This window comes from Mastigoproctus giganteus, chromosome 2 (genome assembly GCF_048544385.1).
Source record: "Mastigoproctus giganteus isolate SK-2022 chromosome 2, ASM4854438v1, whole genome shotgun sequence".
In the NCBI taxonomy this organism is placed as follows: Eukaryota; Metazoa; Arthropoda; class Arachnida; order Uropygi; family Thelyphonidae; genus Mastigoproctus; species Mastigoproctus giganteus.
Genome location: NC_143576.1, coordinates 79553131 through 79576781, shown reverse-complemented (window position 1 = coordinate 79576781; position 23651 = coordinate 79553131). Strand labels below are relative to the sequence as shown.

The following is a 23651-nucleotide window of genomic DNA, read 5'->3' as shown; positions in this document are numbered from 1 at the left end:
AATAGCTTTGGCAAGAGACCAGAATTTTCAACTACCATTTGGACAAGAAGTAAGTTTTCTACTCTTATGCCTGTTCAAAATATTGTTTTCAGTGATTAATATGATGCGTTGCAAGCTTTGGTGTAGGCAGAAAATGAACCTGGAAATTTGGATGCAAGTCAATTGGGTTATGCAACATTCTTATCTCGAATAGCCTTAGCACTATTGGAAAACCAAGGTTTAGATAAATGATGAGATTTTAAGGTGGAGTTTGGAAAAAAGGATTTTTTCCCTATAAAGAATAATTTCACTGATATGATCTGAGCAAACAATGACATCAGAAGATTTAAAACAGTAATCTGACCAAGGAAAAATAGAAAAGGAATCTCACAGAACATTCCATTTTGCATTCTTGTAATGCCAAACAACAAGAGGTTTAGAAAGGTTCCACTGGAGAGGAGACAATCACCAATTTGTTATCTGAGGTGCCCAGAGGACAACTCACCTCAACTGGGTACTTTTCAAGGTTGTTTGTGAATGCTAGGGTGTTTGTAGAATGCTAGCTGTGGTTAGGATTGTCTGGTATTCTAGTAGGTAAACAAACTATATGTGCAAGGTTATTAGTAATTGCAAGACCCATCTCAACCAGCTGGAGCTGTGAACATTAAATTCGTAAAGGAAAATTACTTCACTCTTAAGAAAGTTGGACTGGAGAAATTCAAGTTTCAAAGAGAGGAAGTCAAAGAGTTCCACGTGATTAGTGGAGTTGGGAGAACGATAGAGGCAACACATGAATTTAACAGAATGTGGTAGAGAGATTTTAAGTCATAAAAGATCAAAAAGAGGAGATTCCAAATTAATGTATCTCTGACAGTGTATATCAGAACAGACATATGCAGAAGTACCACCTTTGAAGCAAAGGGAATAATACAGCAGATAATTAGGACAACTGAGATTAGCAGTGGTTGAATCAACTGATAACTGGAATTCTGTCATAAAAAAAAAAAAAAATACATAGTGTTCGGCAGACTGTAAGTGGAAATAGACATCACTGAGATTGGAACCGAGACAGCTTATATTTGTGAAATGAATGGGGAAATGTTTGGGCAGTTTAGATCTTTTTGCAAATAAGTTTGCTCTATTAGTTTTACAATTCATGATTTAATTAGTAGTAAGAAAAGGTGAGGAGGATATGTTAAATGAAGTAATGAATTTTTTGGATATAGTGCACACATGGCAAGAATATACCCATCTCCTTGACATAATGTGACCTTGAAATGCCCCCCCCCCTGCATACGCACTACTTGGACTCCATCCAGTCACTATTTAGCAGAGGAGAGGCAGTAAGATTATACATTAATTAGCTGACAGATGCTTCCTAGAGTATTACCAATAGTTTTGTTCTGGTGGACTATCTAGTTGCCAGCCTGCAAACATTATTTTAAAACTGTGTCCTCTAAATGTAATGAAGATTGGATATCGCCATGATGTACATCATAACCTGAAAAGACATCAGTCATACTGCATGTTACCAGAGCTTTGCTCTGGATACTAAACATGCATTACACCACTTCAAGCCTACAATAAGCAAAGTGGTGGTATTGAATCAGTTGATGAGAGTCATTTACCTGGTAACACAGATGGGCAGCATTCCTCCGTGTGGTGTTGTGACCACACCTCAACCCCTACTTACATTGGTTTGCACCAAAGTGGATATAGTGTACACACGGCAAGAATATACCCAGCACCTTCATGTACTAGGTACCATATTTAAGGACTTGCACATTTGGGTTATACTCAGGGCTACTAACAGTCCTACCATTGTGAAGGTGCAAGGAAAGGACTTGTCTATCACAAACCGACCAGACTTTGCCAAAATTCGGTCCACTTGACTTGAGTGTCGCATGAATATCAGTTCCATCAGTGCTTTAGACTCCCAGGTAGCAAGCCCAGTTTGACATACCTGAGAGAATGTTGCCTCAAGGAGACTGTCATTCTCATTTAACCAAACTCATATGGAGAGAATAGTTCTCTCCCCTGTGTGTTATTTCAGGTGTTTTAGCCTGTAACATGTGCAAATTGGCTGAAACACACCTAAATATGAAAAATAAAGATGCTGATGCTTTGTAAAAGCAACACAATAAAATAACTAAATTTTACCCATTCAGCAGGTTTGCTGGATTAATCCATTTATCTAAACGTATCCAGAACATGGGGAAAATTCATGATGTGAAGGATAATGGACTGCTGTAAGTGAGAAGTCTAACTGTAGTTTCATTAATCCTCTAGCAGATGTGCCAAAAAAAAAATTACAAATAATTGAAAATGCATTTTATAGTTTTATTCTGTATTCTGAAACTATATTAGATAACAAAAACAAATGCAAGTGATGTGTGCCACATTTTATATGTTTAACAGAAACCTTAAATTTTTTACAGCTATACTTCTCCAATTAAAAAGTAATTACCACCAAAGTGAATAAAATACTAGTGGAATATTAAAAATCAAACTGATTCTAAAGCATTTAGGGCATAAGCCTCAAGCTATGGGAGAGTCTAGACTATGTTTGAGGCTTATGCTCTAAACGCTTTAGAGTCTAAATACATGATACACCATCAGGCATCTCTCATATTGTGGAGTTATACTTCATAACTGTTTTGCATCACTCGGGTACCTACCCACCCACCGAAGAAAGGCCAAACAGCCCCGAAACGGTGCTGTCTGGGTGGTGGTATCCATCTGAGAATAAGTAACATTAGCCTTCTCCTTAGGTGAAGCGTTACTTATTCGAAGTAGTGCAATATCATGGCTACTCGATGTGAAGAATATTGTGAAAGGTATTCACAATAAGAGATATAACTTAAAACGATGCCGTTTTGCTAATATTCTGATTTATTCAGATATAGTTATGTATTTTTGATGTGCTTGCACTATATTTATACATAAATCATACTGATATAATTTCTAAGGTATTTTAGACTAAATAAAGTTTTCTTTTTTTGGTATAGATAATACACCAAGCACACCTGCTAAAGGGTTAAAAACTTGCAATTTCTGATTGTTATCAAGCAGTGCAACCACGGCCAACAGTTTTTTTTTTTTTTCTCAGTATAACTATGTGAAAGTGGTTCTGAGAAAATGACATCTAAAACTGAAACTCACCTTCCCTGATGGAGCCTGTTTAGTTGCTGGATACAAAAAAATTCCCCCATATTTAATTGTCCGATGCACATCTGCAACCATGGAACCGATATATCTGGAACCATATGGACTGCCATTCTGTAAATAAAAAATAAATAATTACAATTTCAAGTGTACACAATCCTTAGTATATCATCTCCTGTTTTATCGAAAACTCACTAGATTCTTATAAACAAATGTTTATAAAATGTTTTTTGCTACTTTTGAATTATCCAAGTAATGCAAAGGTGGCTTCCCAAGTTGATAAGCCTACAAATTTATGCTGCTGAAGTGGGGTTTAATGACACAAGGGCTACTATGGCCAAATTGCACCTTCACAAATTTATGCACTAAACTTGGTAAAATATATGAGTCTGAATATAAAAATCACAGTCTTAAAGTTTCTATTCATGTACAGCAGTCCAGTTTTCCTGATACAGGGTGCAGAACTTCAAACTAGTGATTTTTAATTTTGCTATATCATTTGAATAAATTAACCTAACTGTGAAAAAATATATAGTCAGGTATGCTACAATGAACCAGGAGGAATACTATCGGCCGACATAGCACGCGCATGTGCATGACGTGTTGATTAGAGTGCTTCTTGCTCTAATTTCCCACTTTGATTAGAGCATCAGTTATCATCTTTGTTATCATTTGTAATGTCCAGTTATTAATTTAGTTCAGTTATCTGTTTATTTGCCCTTTAGCAGTGAATATAATTTTTTTAATTACAGTATTCTGCTATATAATTTTAGCCATGAACCGGCAAAATAGAGTGAGAAAGCTAATTAACTTAGAAATTAAGAAAGAAATCATTTCCAAGCGAGAAAGTGGAAAAAGTGTAGGAGATCTAAGTGCTGAATATGGTATGGCTAAATCAACAATCAGTACAATTTTAAAAAACAAAGAAAAAATAAAAAGTGCATAGGTCGCAAAGGGAATCTCTAGGTTAAGCAGTTCATGTAATATCACGGAAAAGATGGAAACTCTTCTATTAGTGTGGATTAATGAAAAACAAATAGCAGGTGATAGTGTCAGTGAGGCAATTGTTTGAGGAACTTGGTGCTAAGGCTCTTAGTACAAGTACTGGTTCTGTGTATGAGTTTTTTGGCACCGAGGGGTGGTTTACTGGATTTAGGAAAAAGACTGGATTACACAGTGTTATGAGGCATGGTGAGGCTGCCAGTGCAGATAGGGATGTTGCTCAGCAATATTTCTCATGATGTTGGAGATATTTAAAGGAAAGAGTTTTTTTTATGATTTCCCTTTAAATATAATGGAATTAAAAGAGAAGGTTCCACAAGAAATCAGAGTGATCAATAAAATTTGTTACATAGATGTGAAAGTTGTGAAAACTGCATTTTTATACTATGTTGTTAAAGAGTTTTTTTTTTCCTCCTAAAGTTATGTCAATTTTTTTCAAATGATATTGTAAAATAAAAATCACAAAATTTTAGGTGTCAGAGCCTGTAGCTAGCATGTATATAATGTAAATAACAAAATAACAATTTTCAGTCAAGCATAATGAGCATACTAGATTTTTACCTTTGAATAACCAAAGGTTATCCATTTCATGTACAAAATCTTAGTATATGATATGAAAACTAGTGGACATACCATATTCCATTAACGTCAGTGAGCAAAAAAATATGGTTAATCTACAAAAATTTTTATAAAGAAATTAACAGTAAAATACTAATCTTACACGATGCATGAGGTGAATTAAGGGACATGTTAATGGAAGTAAACTGCTGAACATGCAGTATTCGTGAGTATTCAGGGAAAGCTAAATGGGACATTATCAGTTTGTCCCACTGAAAGAAATTTAAAAATTAGGTACAGCTACTGTAGTTGCCTATAAAAGAGCAGAATCCCTTCCTATACCCTTGACATAATATATTTATGTGAGATAAATCTCACATCAATATATTATGATCACTCCCATCTCAATGTTCTTTTATCTGGATATTCTTAATGCGTGAGGAGTCGCTGCTGAAAATAAGATCAAGAGTACTGCTTTCTCTTGTTGCCTAACGCTGGTAGAAAACAGTCATCCAATAACATCCAATAAATCCAGAACAGTCTTGCTACCATTTGCGTGACCAACCCGAAAATTCCAGTCAATATCTGGAAAGTTAAAATCCCCCATTATAAGACATTCTAATTTACTGGCCCACTCTATTTCTCTGTATAGATGTTCATTATACTCATCACAGTCATTTAGCCTATAACTCATTTCTACTCTAATTTTTGTTTCCCTGATGCTTATGTCACACCAAACGTGTTCAACATCCATAAACATCAACTGGGTGCACAACCTTAAATTCTAAGCACTTCTCAGAATCTAAAAACCTAACTCCACTCACTCTCCTGTCCTGTCCTGTCTGCCCTTTCTGTAAATATTGTACTCGCCATATTCAGGTTCCACATCCCTTATAAGTCTGAGTGGCACCATGTTTCCAATAACCCTGCAATGTCTACATTTTCCAACCTAACCAGTACTTCAAATTCATCAAATTTGTTTACAATGGGGATAGGCAATAAGTATTTACCCTCACTTAGAAGCATTTGAGTTAGGAACTGGAAACTTGGCTGGCAATTTCATCAATCTATATGTAGCTATCTTTTAGAGTTACACATTTTTCCCATCTGTGAATAAGCTATTTCAGGCCTCTTGAATAGAACTCTTCGCTTTGAGCAGAAAACCAGGCTTCCACTTCATTAATTATCACTTCATCAATCTGAAATTAACAGCCTCATAATGGTTTCTTTATATTAGGGAAGAGAAAGTAAGAGATCAGGAGAATAAGGTGGGGCTGCAAATTTTCAATGCTACACCTAATTGTAAAAACCACTATGAGGGTAGCCCTACGAGCAGGAGCACTGCTGGATAGGAAGTGCACCTTTTTGATAGCTTTGTACATCTCTTTGATTTCATGTCTCCTCAGTGATGTTGCAGCTTCCTTCAGAAGTAATCAGTAAGGATAATTCTGGTGTCTCAAAAGACTGACAACATGACCTTGTTAGCAAACAATTGAAACTTGAATTTTGGGGGGAATTGGCAAAGAGAAATGTTAGATTGCTGTTCCTGTATCATAGTGATATATCCAAAATTCATCTATCATCACGATTCAGTCAAAAAAAATCATCAATGTTCTCTCTACAAAGCTCCAACAATTTATGCGGCACACTTTCTCTCCTGTGGAGCTTTTCAGGAGGCACCAACAATCTCTAAACTCACCTATCAGGCTGCTACTTTAGACATGTGCAGGAACTTGTGCAATATGGTGCAAACAGACATGGCTAATGTTCACATAATTTGCTATAAGATTTATAATCACAAGTCTGTCTTCATGAATTAGCTGTTTCACTTTAGCCACAATGGCAGGATCTGTGGCTGAGATGGGTTTCTCTTTTGGGTCATTGTGCATATTGCTGTAACCACACCTAAACTGTCTTTTCCATTTTTTCACAGTCATATGATGGGCAATTCTTCCTATATAGAGCTTTCATCTTTCATGTTAACAGGACAGGGATAGTATACACTTAAATAGAAAGGGTGCAAGAATATTTGCTGATGCTATCAAGGCAACTTCAGTTGCCTTTGACTGCCTCGATTTAACAACTGAAGTTGTTTAACCTTGACAAATACAAAGTACTGCACGTGGGTAGAAGTAACCCCAGAGAAATGTACCAACTGTGTGGTACTACACTTAAGGTTGTATAAAATGAAAAAGACCTGGGAGTAATTGTGCAGTCAGGTATGAAGTTTTCTGAGCAATGCTGCCAGGGCAGGTCATGGAGTTTTGTCAATGATATATAGGAATTTTGCTAGCAGGAAAAAGGAGGTGATTGCCCCTCTGTATAGGGCAATGGTCAGGCCACGCTTTGAGTACTACGTACAGGTCTGGAGGCCTCATTTTAGGAAGGATGTAGATTTGCTTGAGCATGTACAGAGAAGGGCAACAAGATTGGTGAGGGGAATGAAGGGATTCTCTTACCAAGAGAGGCTTAAGTTCTGCAAATTGTAGTGGCTGGAGAATAGGCACTTGTGCGGTGATCTGATTGAGGTGTAAAGCCCTTGAATGGGTTGAGCAATTCTGATGGGATTCTTCCACTTGTTCAGATTACGAACCTAAGGGGACATAAATTCAAATTGAGGAAAGACAGATGTAGAATAGATGTGCGGAAATTTGCGTTTAGCCAGCGGGTGGTTAATTGCTGGAACAAACTTCCATCTGTCGTTGTGGAAGTTGATAGGTTAAATAAATTTACGGAGCAGCTGGACAAACATTTAGAGGGAATGGTTGTGTGAAATTTTTTTTTTTTTTGGCTGATGATGCATAAGCTCATACACTTGCTTTCTTGCATCACATGCCACTACTACTACTTGATATTATCTTTATTAGTGTTTTAGGCTGAAGTGTTTTAAGATTGGTGTTTTCACTTTGTATGGCATACGCACACCTAGATATGCCCAACTATTTAAAATATGCAAGCATGGCCTTATCAGTGCTCTCCACTGCCAAGAACTCCTTCATCACATATGACAAAGTTGAGCCAGTAAGATTACTCAATAGCTGACCCAGATGCCTTCTACAGCATTGTCACTAAGTTTTGTCCACTGGACAATCTAATAGATCATCTTGCGCTACAACCATTTTAAAGCTGTAGCACTGAAATGTAGGTAACAGTGGTTCTTACTGTGACACTGATCATAATCTCAAAAGATGACTTGCTTATTGAGTTCATAACATGGTAGAAGGAATATTAGATTAATAACACTGAATTGTAGTGATATAATACTGAAATTATGATAAAACGGATGAGAAGTTAAAGCTCTGTATCCCAAACATGCTTCTTGGGCATTTCAAATTTTCATTAAGCAAAGTAAGGTTTTGTTTAGGTTGACTTGCAGATAATGGGGCTTGGAGGGGAACAGGTATCCTGTGTGTTATCAGACACTCAGCCTAAAACATTGATGGATCCAATATCTCTCTACTACAGAAGATTTAGGAGAAGTCCAGTTGGCCTGCCTCCCTAAAATCCACTCATGCATACCGTCTCGATGGTAAGCCCTGTTACGTCACTTAGGTGTCAACGAACATGTAGAGTGGTTCTCTTCAAGACGCCTGGTCAGCGTGAAGAGGAAAAGACCAAACCCTCCAGCATATGACAGCACGAAAAAGCAAATGGCCCTCAGTTCCCAGCAACTTTCACTCTCCCTCTTACGGCAGCGAGAGGATCAGAGTGGAAGCAGACGGTGCTAAGAATCTCTGGGTATGACCAGGCCCATGCACGGAAACTGAACTTGGCCTGTTATAACATAAGATCACTCATTGGTGAAGACAGGATATCAGAGCTGGAAAAGAAATTAGAAAATGTGAATTGGAATATCATCGGTTTGGCTGAAACAAGAAGAAGAAATGAATCACTTATAAGTTTAGCAAGTGGAAATCTGCTGTACACCAATGGAAACAGTGAAAGGAGTGAAGGTGGAGTTGGGTTTCTGGTCCATAAAGATTTTAAAAACAACATTTTGGAATTCAAAAGTACATCACCAAGGGTGTCAAGACTAATACTCAAGATTTCTAAGAGGCACAAGCTAAAGGTTATAATGATTTATGCACCAACATCGAGCCATGATGATGAAGAGGTTGAAGAAATGTACACCGAAATTGAGAGTCTTCTAGATTAGCAGAAAACCCACTACACTATTATTATGGGGGACTTCGATGCTAAGGTTGGAAAAAGGCAAAACAGTGCAGAAAGAGGAACTATAGGAAATTTTGGAATTGGTGAAAGAAATAAGAGGTGAAAGACTTGTGGAATTTGCAGAATCTCAAGGACTGTCAGTAATGAACACTTTTTTCAAGAAAAGGGTGAACAGAAAGTGGACATGGAAGAGTCCAAATGGATTAACAACTAATGAAATCGACTTCATCCTCACTAACAGAAGATATATTGTGAATGATGTTACCGTCCTGAATAAGGTAAATGGTGGAAGTGATCACAGAATGGTAAGATGTACACTTGATATAGATATAGGAAAGGAAAGGAAAAAACTGACTCGAGTAAATATCTTTGAGATAACAGAGGAGGAGGAGAAAAAGCAGTATGTACTGGAACTTAAGAACAAGTTTGAGTTTCTGCAGACTGCTCAGGACCAAGATATCGATGAGGAATATTACAACTTTCTGAAAGTGATAAAGCCCAAGAAACCTATAGGGAAAAAGAAGTCCAAAGAAGAAAAAATTAGCCAAGAAACACTTGTCGTGATGAACCGAAGACGACAAATGAAAAGCAAGAAAAACACTGACAGGGAGAAAATTGAGTGTACTGAGTTATGCAAAGCCATTAGAAAGAGACTCAGAGAGGACATAAGAAGATTTAACACAAGAAAAGTAGAACAAGCATTAAGGGAAAACAAAGGATTTAAATCAGCAGCCATGAGCAGTAATACAGAAAGACAAATGATAATGAAACTGAAGAATAGTGATGGTGCACTTATAAACAGCAGAGAAGGCATAATTCAAATAGCAGAAGACTACTATAGAGAATTATACAAGGAGCGAGAGAATGATGCCAGCAGTGGGCAAGATGGATTGCAAAGTAGCAACACATATGACATACCTGATATTCTTCCTGATGAGGTAGACCATGCATTGAAGAAAATGAAGAATCAGAAAGCCCTGGGGGAAGATGAAGTTACTGTAGAGTTATTAAAATTGGGAGGAAGAGACATAACACAAAAACTGGCAAGGCCCTTCACAAAGTGCATTAGAATAGGTGTGACGCCTAAGCAGTGGAATAATGCAATCATAGTTTTGCTGCATAAGAAAGGAGATAAATCAGAAATTGGAAATTATAGACCAATTAGCTTGTTATCCCACATCTACAAGTTGTTCACAAGGGTCATTACTAACAGATTAGAAAGAATACTTGATGAGAATCAACCGAAAGAGCAAGCTGGCCTTAGGATAGGATTCTCAACTACGGATCACCTTCACGTAATAGCACAGCTAATGGAGAAAGCAAATGAATATAAAACATCATTATGCCTGGCATTTGTGGATTATAAAAAGGCATTTGACTCCATACAGCATAAGGCAATGTTACGGGCACTGGAAAGACAAGGCATAGATACCCCATATATTATGATTTTGAAGAAAATATATGAGAGTGCTACTTCCTTTATTAGACTAGACAAAGACAGTAGGAAATTTAAAATCGAGAAAGGAGTTCGACAAGGAGACACAATATCTCTGAAGCTGTTTACTGCTGCCTTTGAGGAAGCTTTCAGAAGATTAGACTGGTCGCAGAAAGGAGTCAATGTGAACGGAGAGTACCTAAGCCATTAAGATTTGCAGATGACATTGAGGTCATAAGCCAAGATCCCAAAGAATTAGAGGAAAATCTTAATCAGTTATGCACAGTTAGTAAGGATTTTGGACTAAAGATGAATATGGCTAAAACAAAAGTAATGATGAACAAGTATGCCACAGAAAGGGAAATAATGATTGAAGGAGCAGTAATTGAAAAGGTGGAGTCATATACTTATCTGGGAAAAGTTATTAGCTGTAATAATGATAAATGGCTGGAAGTCAAGAGAAGAATAAATTTTGGATGGATAGCATTCAGGAAATATAGTCACATACTGAAGAGCAATATCCCAGTTTGTCTGAAACGTAAAATAATGAACCAATGTATACTCTCCACCATGACTTATGGAAGTGAAACTTGGGCACTCACCAAAAGAATGGAAGAGAAGCGGAGAACTACACAGCAAAGAATGGAACGAATCATATTGGGAATCAGACTGTTAGATAAGAAGAGAAACACATGGATTAGGCAACAAACTCAAGTAAAGGACATTCTTATCAAAATTAAAGAACTAAAATGGTCTTGGGCAGGACACATATCTCGAAGACATGATGACAGATGGACTAAGAAAATAACAGAATGGTACCCAAGAAGAGCTAGAAGAAAACCTGGAAGACAAAGGCGGAGATGGATAGATGAAATTCGTGAGTTTTTGGGTAGTAAATGGATGGCCAGTGCTCAAAACAGAAGGAACTGGAAAGTTGCTGGAGAGGCCTTCACCCTGCAGTGGACTGAAAATGGCTGATGATGATGTTGATAATGATATTGTTTCTAAAGTGGGCACAGCTCAAGCTCTCTCACCAGAGAGACAATAGTATTCCCAGACAGAAAAACAAAGCAGAGTAGCATTATTTTCTCAAACAACTACAGAGGATTCATTTCTTATTATTGTAAGGATGGTATAAGCGATAGTATAAAAGGAAAAAAATATATCTATCTGCATCAATCGACTCCTCAGAAATTGTACACTTACCTTGGGAAATTTTTTTTTGCTGATATATTGTGTGACAGCGTCATCCCAAAGACCAGCATAACCCTCATTAATACTATAAATATTTCCCTTTGGCTTTATTTTCATATTTGGATCAGTTAGAATAAACTCACCAATAGCCTGGAAAAAAAAAACAAAGATAAACATAAATGAGCACAAATTATGGTATTTTGAACCATCTGCAAGTTAAAAGGCATATAACTATGATTTAATGCATTTTATTATTAAAATTAGAAATATTTAAATATTTATTTGCAAATGGCATTTGTTTTTTAAAATTTCTAAGTTAAAATCTAGTCAAGGGTGATGAAAGTATCTTAATTTTACTTATTATCCATGTTCATGTCCAAAGTTAATTAAACAACCATAAAATCAAGGGAAAAAAATACTTAATAAAATTTTACCAGATCTATTTGATACAGTTTCCTTGAGAAAAAGTATTATTATAAGATTCATATATATTGCATTTGAAAAGGAGCATTGTTCTGTTTTCATATATAATTATGAGATCAAGATAGTCAATACTAAGGGGGCCAGTCCTGCGTAATTCAGGCATTTAATAAGATATGACTGCTTAACAATTCCCACAAAGATCTCTTGTGCTGTTTATTAGGCTGATAATTAAGCCTTGGGATAATCAATGCATAAGTGTATGGAAGGTACAGAAAGTTGATGTTTCCCAATTTGTCTTCACATCCCAGACATGCTCGATCAAATTCATACCTGGAGGTCTGACCTGTTACTTTATCCAGAGAAGAGTTTCGCTTTGAAGAAATTCAATAACTGACTGAGGAAGAGCGGCTAAATATTATCAATAAATGTGAGGGGGGGCAGCATCCTGGCTCACATCTTTACCACAAAGTAGGTCATCTACTGTACTAATCTCCCTTTGGACTTCCATCCACCACCATGGGGTCTTGGAAAGCAAGTCCTGATGATGAGTGAATGGAAAAATGGGGAATAGCATATGTGTGCAGGGAGGGATTAGCAAAGGAAAGTTAGTGGAGGCCCTCTCCCCAGGAAGCACCATGAAGAGAACAGTGAGACAGAATATAAAGTTGGCATAGAGTAGGAAAAAAAGAGAGAAATGCAGGGTTGGAGCAAACTCACATGTGCTGTTTAAAAACATTTGTATGTTGTATTACAAACTTTGCTAGGCACATATAAGTGCTGGGAAGATGTGCGGAAGTTTGCCTTTAGCCAGCAGGTGGTTGTTTGGTGGAACAGACTTCCATCCTTTGTTGTGGAAGTTGCTAGCCTAAATAAATTTAAGGCTGAGCTGGACAGGTACTTGGAACAAACAGAGGGGTGGAATGGGAGCGTGTTTTTTTTTTTTTTTGGCTGATGCTGCATAAGCTTGCTTTCTTGCATCATATGTCTCTACTAATTTGATGATCAAGAGTATTTGATAGTGTACACATGCTGTGTAATAGCCTCTGCCAGCAGGTAATAATGCTTTGTACTTATTGTACTACACATCTCCTGGTTCACCAGGGCCTACATATCTACCCATTGTGGTTGTGCTAGATTAGGGATTGTGACTGTGACTCCAACATGTAACATGCAGTCAAGGAGAGAAGTTGGACTAGCATGTGCAGGTGTTAGGAGGGAGGAATTATATCATTCCTTCATGGCCCCGAGTGCCAAAAGATAGTTCCCAAGCATTCTTCCTAGTGCGATATTCTAGCGTTTTTCCGAGTACTAGTGCTTTCATAAACCCTCTACCGCTCGCAATGTTACTGCTTCCCTCGCTGAGCAATGTCACTGCCTCAACACAGCAATTTACTGCTAACCACACTTGCAACATTACTGCTATCACCAGCAATGTACTACTCTCCTTTTCTACTGATCGCTTGGTCACTGGTTGGCACCGCTCTTGCCTCCACGTGGTGGGGCCGGTAACCTAGGAGAAGGAATTCCCTCTTCCAGGGCTAAAAGGAGCAGCGATGGATTGCAATGCATATCCACCACTAGAACCCACAGGCTCCAGACCTATTATCTCAGTCTCGGAACATGACTTGAATTGTCCGAAGAGACAACGGACTGAAGGCGCCTCCGTAGCCAGGTGGGCAGGAGCAGCAGTGCGTAGCACACGCTTCTTGATTTAGACCGGAGTTCGAGCCCCTGACCACCAAATACGGAGGATGCGGAAAGGTCAGGGAATGACCACCGCATATCCCCAGAGCAATATGGCCTTAGTTGCTAATGCTCCTAAAAACCAAATAACAAACAACAAACAACGGACTGAAAAACAAAGTGCAGATATGCCAGCATTTCTCATGATGCATTCTTTATCCACACAACCACCTGTCAGCTGTTGGATCTCCTAAAATGGTTAAATGTCTCCAATCTAATTGAAGCTTCTAATTGAACCTTCTAAGCCAAATCACTCAGAAAAACTTAAAATTAACAACTTTTAACAATATTCCAGTGTCAGTAACAGCCCATAACACTCTGAACATTTCTAAAGGAGTTACCAGCGAATTGAGCTTATTAAATGTCACTGAAGAAGAGATAATACAAGAGCTTAGCCAACAAAAAGTGACTCATACACAGAGAATTATGACCAAAAAAGATGGCAACCTAATACCAACTAGGTCCATTATTTTGACATTCAGTACTCCCTATCTTCCATCTTCTCTGTTACATCCTTACAGCCTTACATCCCAAATCCCATTCACTGCTTCAAGGCCAGAAGTACGTTCTCAAATGGCATGCTAAAGCAATGCTGTATGCCCTATTTGTGGCTCCAAAGAGACTGAACAGCCCACACTCCTACTTGCCCAAACTGTAAAGGAATCCATCCTGCATTTTCTAAAGCATGTGACCTTTGGCAAACAGAGAAAAAATTCAGAAGTATAAAGTGGAGCATAAAGTTACATACCCTGAAGCAAGAAAGCAAATAATGCTAACCATGCTGTTTCTGGTAACTGATCATATGCATCAGTTACCAGAAACAGCTGCTCAACTGCAAACAGCTGCTCAACTGCAATAAGAAACCTACAGTCAATGAAACAAGCAATACACCAATCAATATCCCAGCTGATGCTATCTCAACCTTTCCAGGAACAAAAAAATCAACTATTGTTGAAAATCAGAAAAAAGTGAAAACATGTAATGGCAACATGGAAACTGATGTTCAATCGGAGGATGACGACACAGTACTAGAATTATATGCCAATGATACCATGGACACAGGGCATCTAACCTTTCCAAGAAATGAAAAATCAAAACTAAGCAGACAGAAACCTTCTCAGAAAAAACAGTCAGACCAATCTTCCTCAATTAATCCCAAACAATGAACAAATTCCTAAAATGGAACTGTAGATGATTACGCAGTAATATAGATGACCTGAGTAATTTACTTATTCAAACTAAAGCAGTAGGTGTATGCTTACAAGAAGCCTTTTTTTCATCACAAGTTTCTCTGAAATTCAAAAATTACACTATGTTTAGGCAAGGCAAGACAGAGATTCCAGCACTCCTGCTCCTGGAGGGGTGGCTATACTTGTCAAAAATACCTTCAAGGCATCTCCAACTACAAAACCCCCTTAGAAATTGTAACAGTTTGCATGAAAATGGGAATATCGTTAACCCTTTGCATCCATTTATATTCCACTGAATTATCGTTGCTCCCAGACTGAACTTGATAATCTTATCACACAACTACCACCTCCTGTCTGTTTACTCGGTGATTTCAACAGTCACCACCCATTGTGGGGATCTTCCACCATGGATACAAGAGGCCAATTAATCGAAAAATTCCTGGATAACCACAACCTGACTTTGTTAAATTCTGGCTCTCCAACTCATATTCAACTACCTACAGGTGCTACATCAGCCATAGACTTATCCATCTGTTCAGCAACCCTTTTTTCAATCATGGAATGGTCAGTGCTGAATGATCCATTCCACAGTGTTCATTCTCCTATCATCAGTTCAATTCAAACACAGGTCATGTCATGTCCTAAAGGCCGTACTTCTTGGAATTTTCATAAAGCAGACCGGAAAAATTATTCCACTTGTGTTCTACTTGATAAACTATGTACAGAAACAGCATATTGATGATGTAACTGATCACATTGCCAGCCATATATTATCTGCAGCAGAAATTTCCATTCCAAAATCTGACCCGCGCAAGCATGTACACCAAAATCCGTGGTGGAATGAAGAATGCTCCAAGGTGAAACGAGAAAAAAACCGTGCTTGGAACCAGTTTCACAAATTCTCAACTACCACCAACCTAATTACTTACAAAAAAATTCAGAGCCAAAGCAGGACAAATTAGAAAGAAAGCAAAACATGACTCCTGGATTAACTTCACCTCAATGATCAAGAAAAATATTGACACTCGAATTATCTGGAAAAAAATAAAAGCTCTCAATGGGAAATTTCTATCCCTGCAATCTCCAATAATACAATGCTCTATTTGCAATTCAAATCAATAATATGTTGGAAGATCTTCCAAAACTGATATTGCAAATGCTTTAGCAGAATATTTTATAACATTTCTGCCTCCTTCTCTTATATGACCTCCTTTCAACGCATTAAAACTGATGAAGAACACCACAAATTGAATTTTTTAACTAGATTCTCACTTCCATATAACCAGCCCTTTACTTTATCTGAACTCAGAGACTCCTTAAGCAAATCCTCAAATAGTGCAGCAAGACCCCAGATGGCATTTACTATAGTATGCTAAAACATCTATGTGAAGCCAATTTCTACGTACTATTACTCTTTTTATAATCAGATCTTCTCAGAAAATACATATCCTCTGTCATGGCATCATTCCTATATTTGTGCTATCCCAAAACCAGGCAAAGATCCTTCTCTAGTTCAGAATTACAGACCAATATCATTGACAAGCTGTTTGGGCAAGATCTTTGAAAGGATGGTGCATAAGCAGCTCACCTGGATTTTAGACTCCCAAACCTTCTTTCTGATTGCCAATATGGCTTCCATAAAAACAGGTCTACCCTAGATTTACTTGTCAAAATTGAATCGAACATTCGTAATGCCTTTGTTATTAGGCAACATCTAGTGATGGTGAATCTAGATATTCAGAAAACATTTGATACCACTTGGCATCATGGTATTATTAAAGATATGCATCATTTGGGCCGAAAGGCTACCTTCCTCAAATCATTCAGAACTTTTTAGATTACGCAACTTTCAGGTCCGATATCGAAACATGCTGCCAGCATCTCACATTCAAGAAGAGGGTGTCCCGCAGGGTTCCATATTGAGTGCTACTCTATTTGCAATTCAAATCAATAATATATTGGAAGATCTTCCAAAAACCGTTCAAATATACATGTATGCGGATGGTCTTACCATATCCTGCCAGTCACAAAGTATGAACACTGTTGAAAGACAGTTACAAATTGCTTTTTCCAGAACAGAATCCAGGACCTTATGTAACAGATATCCACCACTACTCACTTCTGCAAATTACGGTCACTTCATCATGATCCTGAGCTAAAGAACAACAATGTTTCAATTCCCCTTGCTCACACCGTCCATTTTCTTGGCCTGGTACTAGACAGAAAACTTAACTTTCAAACACATGTGGCCTATCTTCAAATCCTCTGTTTGAAGAAGTTAAATATTCTTGGGTGTATGTCATGGGATGCTGATCGACATACCTTGATCCATCTTTATAGGGCTTTCATCAGGTCCTGCCTGGACTATGGCTCTCCAGTGCATGACTCTGCAAGGAAAAGTACTTTAGAGTGGTTAAACACCATCCAGCATAGTGCTCTGAGAATTTCTCTAGGGGCTTTCAGAACCTCCCCAGTTCAGAGTCTTTATATCAAAGCAGACCACAAACCTCCTTTACATCTCCACAGGAAAACATTTCTTCTCCTGTATGCTGCAAAAATCCAGTCTTCCTTCTCACCCTAATTGGAGATACCTATACAATACCGAATGGGAGTCATTTTACAATAGCAAACCAAATGAAAACTGACCTGCTCCCCCTTAGACTCAAAGAACTAGCTGAATCATGGAATATAGAAATTTGTAATATATTTCAGGACATGACAACTTGGACAAATATTTCTGCAATTTATGATGACTATTTTCAACAGTGAGGAAAGAACACCTTATCCCCTTCCAATATCGCACAGTTACATGCAACTTACTCTCTTTCTAACTCAAAGACATGTGAAGTCTATACAGATGGATCAAAAACTGATACCCAAGTAAGTGCTGCAGCAGTCTTCCCGTCATTAGCATTAGCATTGGCATATGATGCAAGAAAGCAAGCTTATTCAGCATCAGCCAAAAAAAAAAAACACACACCACTCCCATTTCACCCCTCCGTTCGTTCGAAATACCTGTTTAGTTGAGCTTTAAATTTGTTTAGGCTATCAACTTCAACAACAAGTGATGGAAGTCGGTTCCACCAACCAACCACCCGCTGGCCAAAGGCAAATTTCCGCACATCTATCCGACATCCGTCCTTCCTCAATTTGAATTTATGCCCTCTGAGGTGATTATTCTGAGCAAGATGAAGAATCCCATTGGCATTGAGCATGCTCAAACCATTCAAAGCCTTATACACCTCTATCAGATCACCTCGCCGGTGCCTAGTCTCTAGACTCTGTAATTTGCAAAACTTAAGCCTTTCTTCATAAGAGCAACCCTTTGTTCCATTCACTAATCTTGTTGCCCTTCTCTGTACCCGTTCCAGCAGCTCTACATCCCTCTTGAAATGAGGCCTCCAGACCTGTATACAGTACTCAAGATGTGGCCTAACCATTACCTTATACAAGGGAATAATCACCTCCTTATCCCTGCTAGAAAAATTCCTGTATATCATTGACAAGACACCATGAGCTATTCTTGCAGCTCGTCTGCACTGCTCAGAGAACTTCATATCTGCCTGCACAATTACCCCCAGGTCCTTTTCATTCTCCACCACTGTCAGTGTAGTACTGCAGAGTTGATACGTTGCTCTGGGGTTACTGTTTCCCATATGTAGTACTTTACATTTGTCAATGTTAAACTTCATTTGCCACCTCTCAGCCCATCTGTTCAACCTTTCCAGATCCTGTTGCAGCAGCATAGCGTCAGTAGTGTCCTTAACAACCTGGCAACCTTTGTATCATCTGCAAACTAGGACATTAAACTTGATATCCCATCATCAATATCATTCATAAACACCGAAAACAACAACGGACCCAACACTGAACCCTGAGGAACTCCACTAATAACATTAGTCCACGTTGAGCAGTGTCCATTGATTACCACTCTCTGTCTTCTGCCACTCAACCATCCCCTTATCCATAGCAGCAATTTGCCTCCAATGCCACACTGCTCCAATTTGTGCAGCAGTCTTCCATGTGCAACAGTATCAAAAGCCTTTCTAAGATCCAAATATATAATATCAAAGTTATTCCCTGCATCCAGTTCTTTTGTGACTACATCATAGTATCCAATCAAATTGGTCAGGCAAGACCTGCCCTTAACAAAACCATGCTGCGTCTGAGCTATAACTGAATTCTTGTCTAGATGATCCTGCAGTGCTTCTTTAACCAGTGCCTCCATTAATTTACCTGGAACAGAAGTTAAACTAACAGGTCTATAATTACTTGTGTCAGCCTTTGATCCTCCTTTATGAATTGGGATTACATTTGCACATCTCCAGTCTATGGATACTTCCCCTGAGTCCAAAGAAGCTCTCATAATTATGGCTAGGGGTTTGCATACTTCCTTTGCTGCCTCCTTTAATATAACTGGATAGATCCCATCCACCCCAGGTGCCTTTTTTATGTTTATCCTCAACAATCTCTCCTCCACTTTCCTCTCAGTTATTACAAAATCATCCAGCTCACTGCCAATGTTTACTTTACCTACATCATTCTCCTTCCTGAATAACTCCTCATGCGTGAATGTAGATGCAAAATACTCGTTTAGATTGTTAGCCACCTGAGCAGGATCCTCAACTGTTGAACCATCAATATCCAGTGGACCAATCTGATTCATCCCTTTCCTTCTTGAGTTCAAATATGTAAAGATCTCTTTTCTGTTTTTCTTTGCATCCTTTGCCAAGGATTTTTCGTAGTCTGCCTTTGCCTGCCTAATCTCCTTTGTGACTTGGTTACAGACCAACTTATATCTATCATAGGCTTCCATGTCACCCATTAATTTGTATGTATCCCATGCATTTTTCTTCTCTGCCACATGTCTCATTAGTTCATCTGACAACCATTTAGGCCTAAACCTTGAACAATATTTCTTAGTTGGTATGTAAAGCCTGGTAGCCTCCAAAATTAGTTCCTTGAATGCTTCCCATTTTGAATTTGCTGTTGGTAACATCATCAGTTGGTCCCACTGTATAGAATTTAAATACTGTCTCAGACCATCATAGTCGCCTTTACGAAAACAAAAACCCTTCCCTTTACCTCTGATGGTAGTTACCTCCTTGAGTAAATCCCACTTCAACACACTGTGATCACTGCCACCTAGTGGTTCATTTATCTGCAAATTCTTAATACATGAAGAATCACTACTGATAATCAGATCAAGAGTATTGCTCACTCTAGTTGCCTCACGAACATGCTGATGTAGAAAACAATCATCCAATAAATCCACAAAAGCCTTGCTAGTGTGCGAGTGACCAACCCACAAATTCCAGTCAATATCTGGGAAATTAAAATCCCCCATTATAAGACTCTGATTTACTGGCCCACTCTATTTCCCTGTACAATATCTTATTATACTCATCAGAGTCATTAGGCCTATAGCACACTCCTACTCTCAATTTTGATTTCCCTATGCTTATGTCACACCAAACTGACTCGACACTGCCCTGTCCATCGATGTCGACTGGCTTGACTTCCTTGGACTTTATGTGTTTCTTAACTAATAGCATAACCCCTCCTCCCCTCCTGTCCTGTCTATCCTTTCTATACACATTGTATTCCCCAAATTCCAGTTCTGCATTACTTATATCTGTGTGACACCACGTCTCTGATATCCCAACAATATCTGCCTTTGATGTTTTGAGCAATACCTCAAATTCATCAAATTTATTTACCAAACTCCTAGCATTGGTGTACACGCAGGTATACATGCACCTGTTTTTATTCTTAGCTACCCTAACACAACCCATGTGTTTACTTGTACCACAATGACTCCCAGCAGTCTCTGAAATATCCTGCATCTTGTTTTTCAGGCTTCTGCTCATTTCAATAGAAGCAGTGCAAGAATCACTTCCACCTCTGCCAGTGGCTACTGTTAATCTATTAGTCCTTGTAACACCCCCAACTAGCAGTTTTCCGACCCACCTAACACTGCCTCGACAGCATCAGCAAAAATTCTTGCACCCTTTCTATTTAAGTGTATCCCATCCCTGTAGAAGCAATCTCTCCTGTTAACAAGTACAGTCCAGACTGAAAAAAATTCTACCCCTTGAGCCTTGCACAATCCCTCCAGGGCCGAATTGATTGACACTTTTTTCTCATTACCACTCGAATGCAGTATCTCCACTGCTGAGCTTTATGCTATAAACTTGGCTCTGGATCATATTACTCAACTTCTAATTTCGTCCGTCTTGATATACAGTGACTCACTCAGTGCTGTCTTGCTATAAGTAGTAGTACGAACACATCTCATCCTGTTATAAAACAAATCCATTCTAAATTACTTACTTGTAATGAGTCAAACCAAACTGTGACATTCCGCTGGATTCCAGGACATTCTGGAATAACAGGAAATGAAAGAGCAGATCTTGCGGCCAAATAACCAGACTTTTATCTGTAACGCATGTTACAATAGCTGGTCACTAATCTGGAGAGGCTATCCACGAAACAAACTATACCAAACAAAACCAGAACCACAGCTGTGGCTCTCCAGCTTCTAGGACAGCAGACGAGTCGAAACAATTTTGGGAAGGCTAAGGATTGGGCATACGCACCTCACTCACCTGTATCTATTAACGAATGACACCGCTCCCCAATGTACATCATGTCATGTACAATTGACTATTCGCCATTTGTTAGTGGATTGTCCCCACTTCCAAAATATCTGCTTAAACACCTTTAAATCAATTGCTAATACACTGTCATTAATGAATTTATTGCAAATTCTGGGAGATGATCCTAATAAAAAAAAAGAACTATTTACTTTTCTAATTGTATAAGAATATATCATAAAATATAGTTATTACAATGAAGCTAATATTTCATTTTCACCATTATATGGCCCTAGCAGCCTATGTGTCATTAAACTCAACAACAACAACATCATTCATTCATGTATGCATGAATGAACTGGATGACTATCATTTAGTCATGTGTGACTGAATGATATCATCCAAACCCAACCATTGAGGAAACCAGCAAGAAAAAAAAAGACATAGCATTTCCCTACACTGCCTGAGCATGGGGAGAAGTCAAGTTGATTGAAACCATAATTCAATCAACTTGTCAACTAGTCACAGCTGCCAAGTTTTGACTTTCAAAAAGCAAAGCATTTGTAAGCAGGAAAGAAAACGGAGGTTTGGGGGGGGGGGGGTGGAGAAACAGGTTTTTCTGCAAAAAAGCAGGAGTTCTTCCTAAAAAAACAGGAGGAAAAACCTGAGATTTTCCAGGGAAAGCAGGGGGATTTTTAAAGTCTCTAAAGCAGTGTTTCTCAACCTTTTCATTGTTGCGGCACACTTTTAAAGTCACTAAAATTTTGCGGCACATTACAATCACTATTATACTCATATATATTATAGATATATATATATATGTATAATAATTATGAATAATAAAAAATAAAAATAAATAGAGAAGCTATATGGTATGTGTGGGGGAAGAAAATTAAGATTTAGATGGATTAGAATTGCGATAATATGAATTATGGATCAGGGACACTGCAAGCGCAAAGGTACCCTACAACCATAATGTATACATAAAATTATTTTTGTGTAGAATATAGTAAGTATACATATAAGTATCGAATTTAACTAATGCTACTAATGAAAATACGGTGTACCCTGGGAGCGATACATGTGTTGAACAAAGGGTGGAAGAGAGGAAAAGAAAAAAGTGTAACGAAATAAAATGAAAAGAAAAGAACAAAATGCAAATTTTGAAAAAACAACGACCAAGGTAGAAATAGCATTGCAGTATCTTTCATAATTTTTGTGTCTTCTTCAGAGGTCATCCACCAAAATTATGAAAAAGAACAGCAATACTCTTACTTCTGTTTCTGACATGTTCTGTATGTCAAAGAGCACGTGTAAGAAACCATGTGGTAAAATCTAAAAGGAATTTTGAATACAAATTTAGAATAAATAATTAAAGTCAAGTTATGCAAAACTATTATGTGTTACTAAAGTATTACATACAGAACATGGATGACCTTACAGAAGTAAGTAGACCGCTATGAAAGTGAAATAGGCGAAGACAAAGGAAAAGAGTAACTGAATGACAAGGACTTACCGCTAATGGTGGTGTTGACAGAAAAGACTGTGCCGGAGGCTAACCCGTGTATATATGCGTAGATACGCTAGCGCCTCCTAGCGTTAGACGAATTTTGGTGTCTGTATATTATGTAATGAATTTACGTAGGCGGTGGAGCTGCGCTAGGCTAAGATTAAGTACATGATGCTCAAACACCCGGGATAGCTAAGAAATATAATAGCTGACAAAGTAGCAGTAGAAGTCAGCTAAACTTTGTTAAGGCGAAAAAATAGATTGGGTATAGTAAGAAAAATAGTACTTTGGTATAACGTTCGATAAACTAATGGCGCACAAAGCATAAAATGTAGAATCTAGTAAAGTAAAAAGATGATTAAATTAGAAATATGTAGTTGGGCTAGGATAATTCGGGGTTGCAAACCCGTTCCTATAGTTAGGACCCTGAATGAATGTCCGAGAGTTAGTGCATCATGTATTTAAGTCAGTTGTGTTAAAAGTGTAACTGTGTACATTTAAGTTACAATCAAATCACAATTAATGATTAAATAAATAAATCAAGATAGACTTAAAAATAATTACAAGATAAATACACTGCGTTAGGCCAATCGGTGGGTACGAGTTTTCCGGACTGTAAGACACCAAAGAGGCCTAGTGTATTGTATTTACACTATATACATACTTGATGCGTATGGGAATAA

General features: G+C 38.1%; 1 protein-coding gene across 1 annotated transcript in view; it reads right to left on the bottom strand.

The window, feature by feature from the left end:
- The window catches only part of LOC150089358 (fructose-1,6-bisphosphatase 1-like), a 178077-nt gene that overhangs the window by 9628 nt on the left and 144798 nt on the right, over positions 1–23651 (bottom strand). The window contains exons 5-6 of the mRNA XM_090368539.1: positions 11519–11656; positions 3142–3258 (exon numbers count right to left, since the gene is read on the bottom strand). Coding sequence (XP_090224665.1) covers positions 3142–3258; positions 11519–11656 — 255 coding nt within the window. The remainder of the gene's footprint in view (positions 1–3141; positions 3259–11518; positions 11657–23651) is intronic.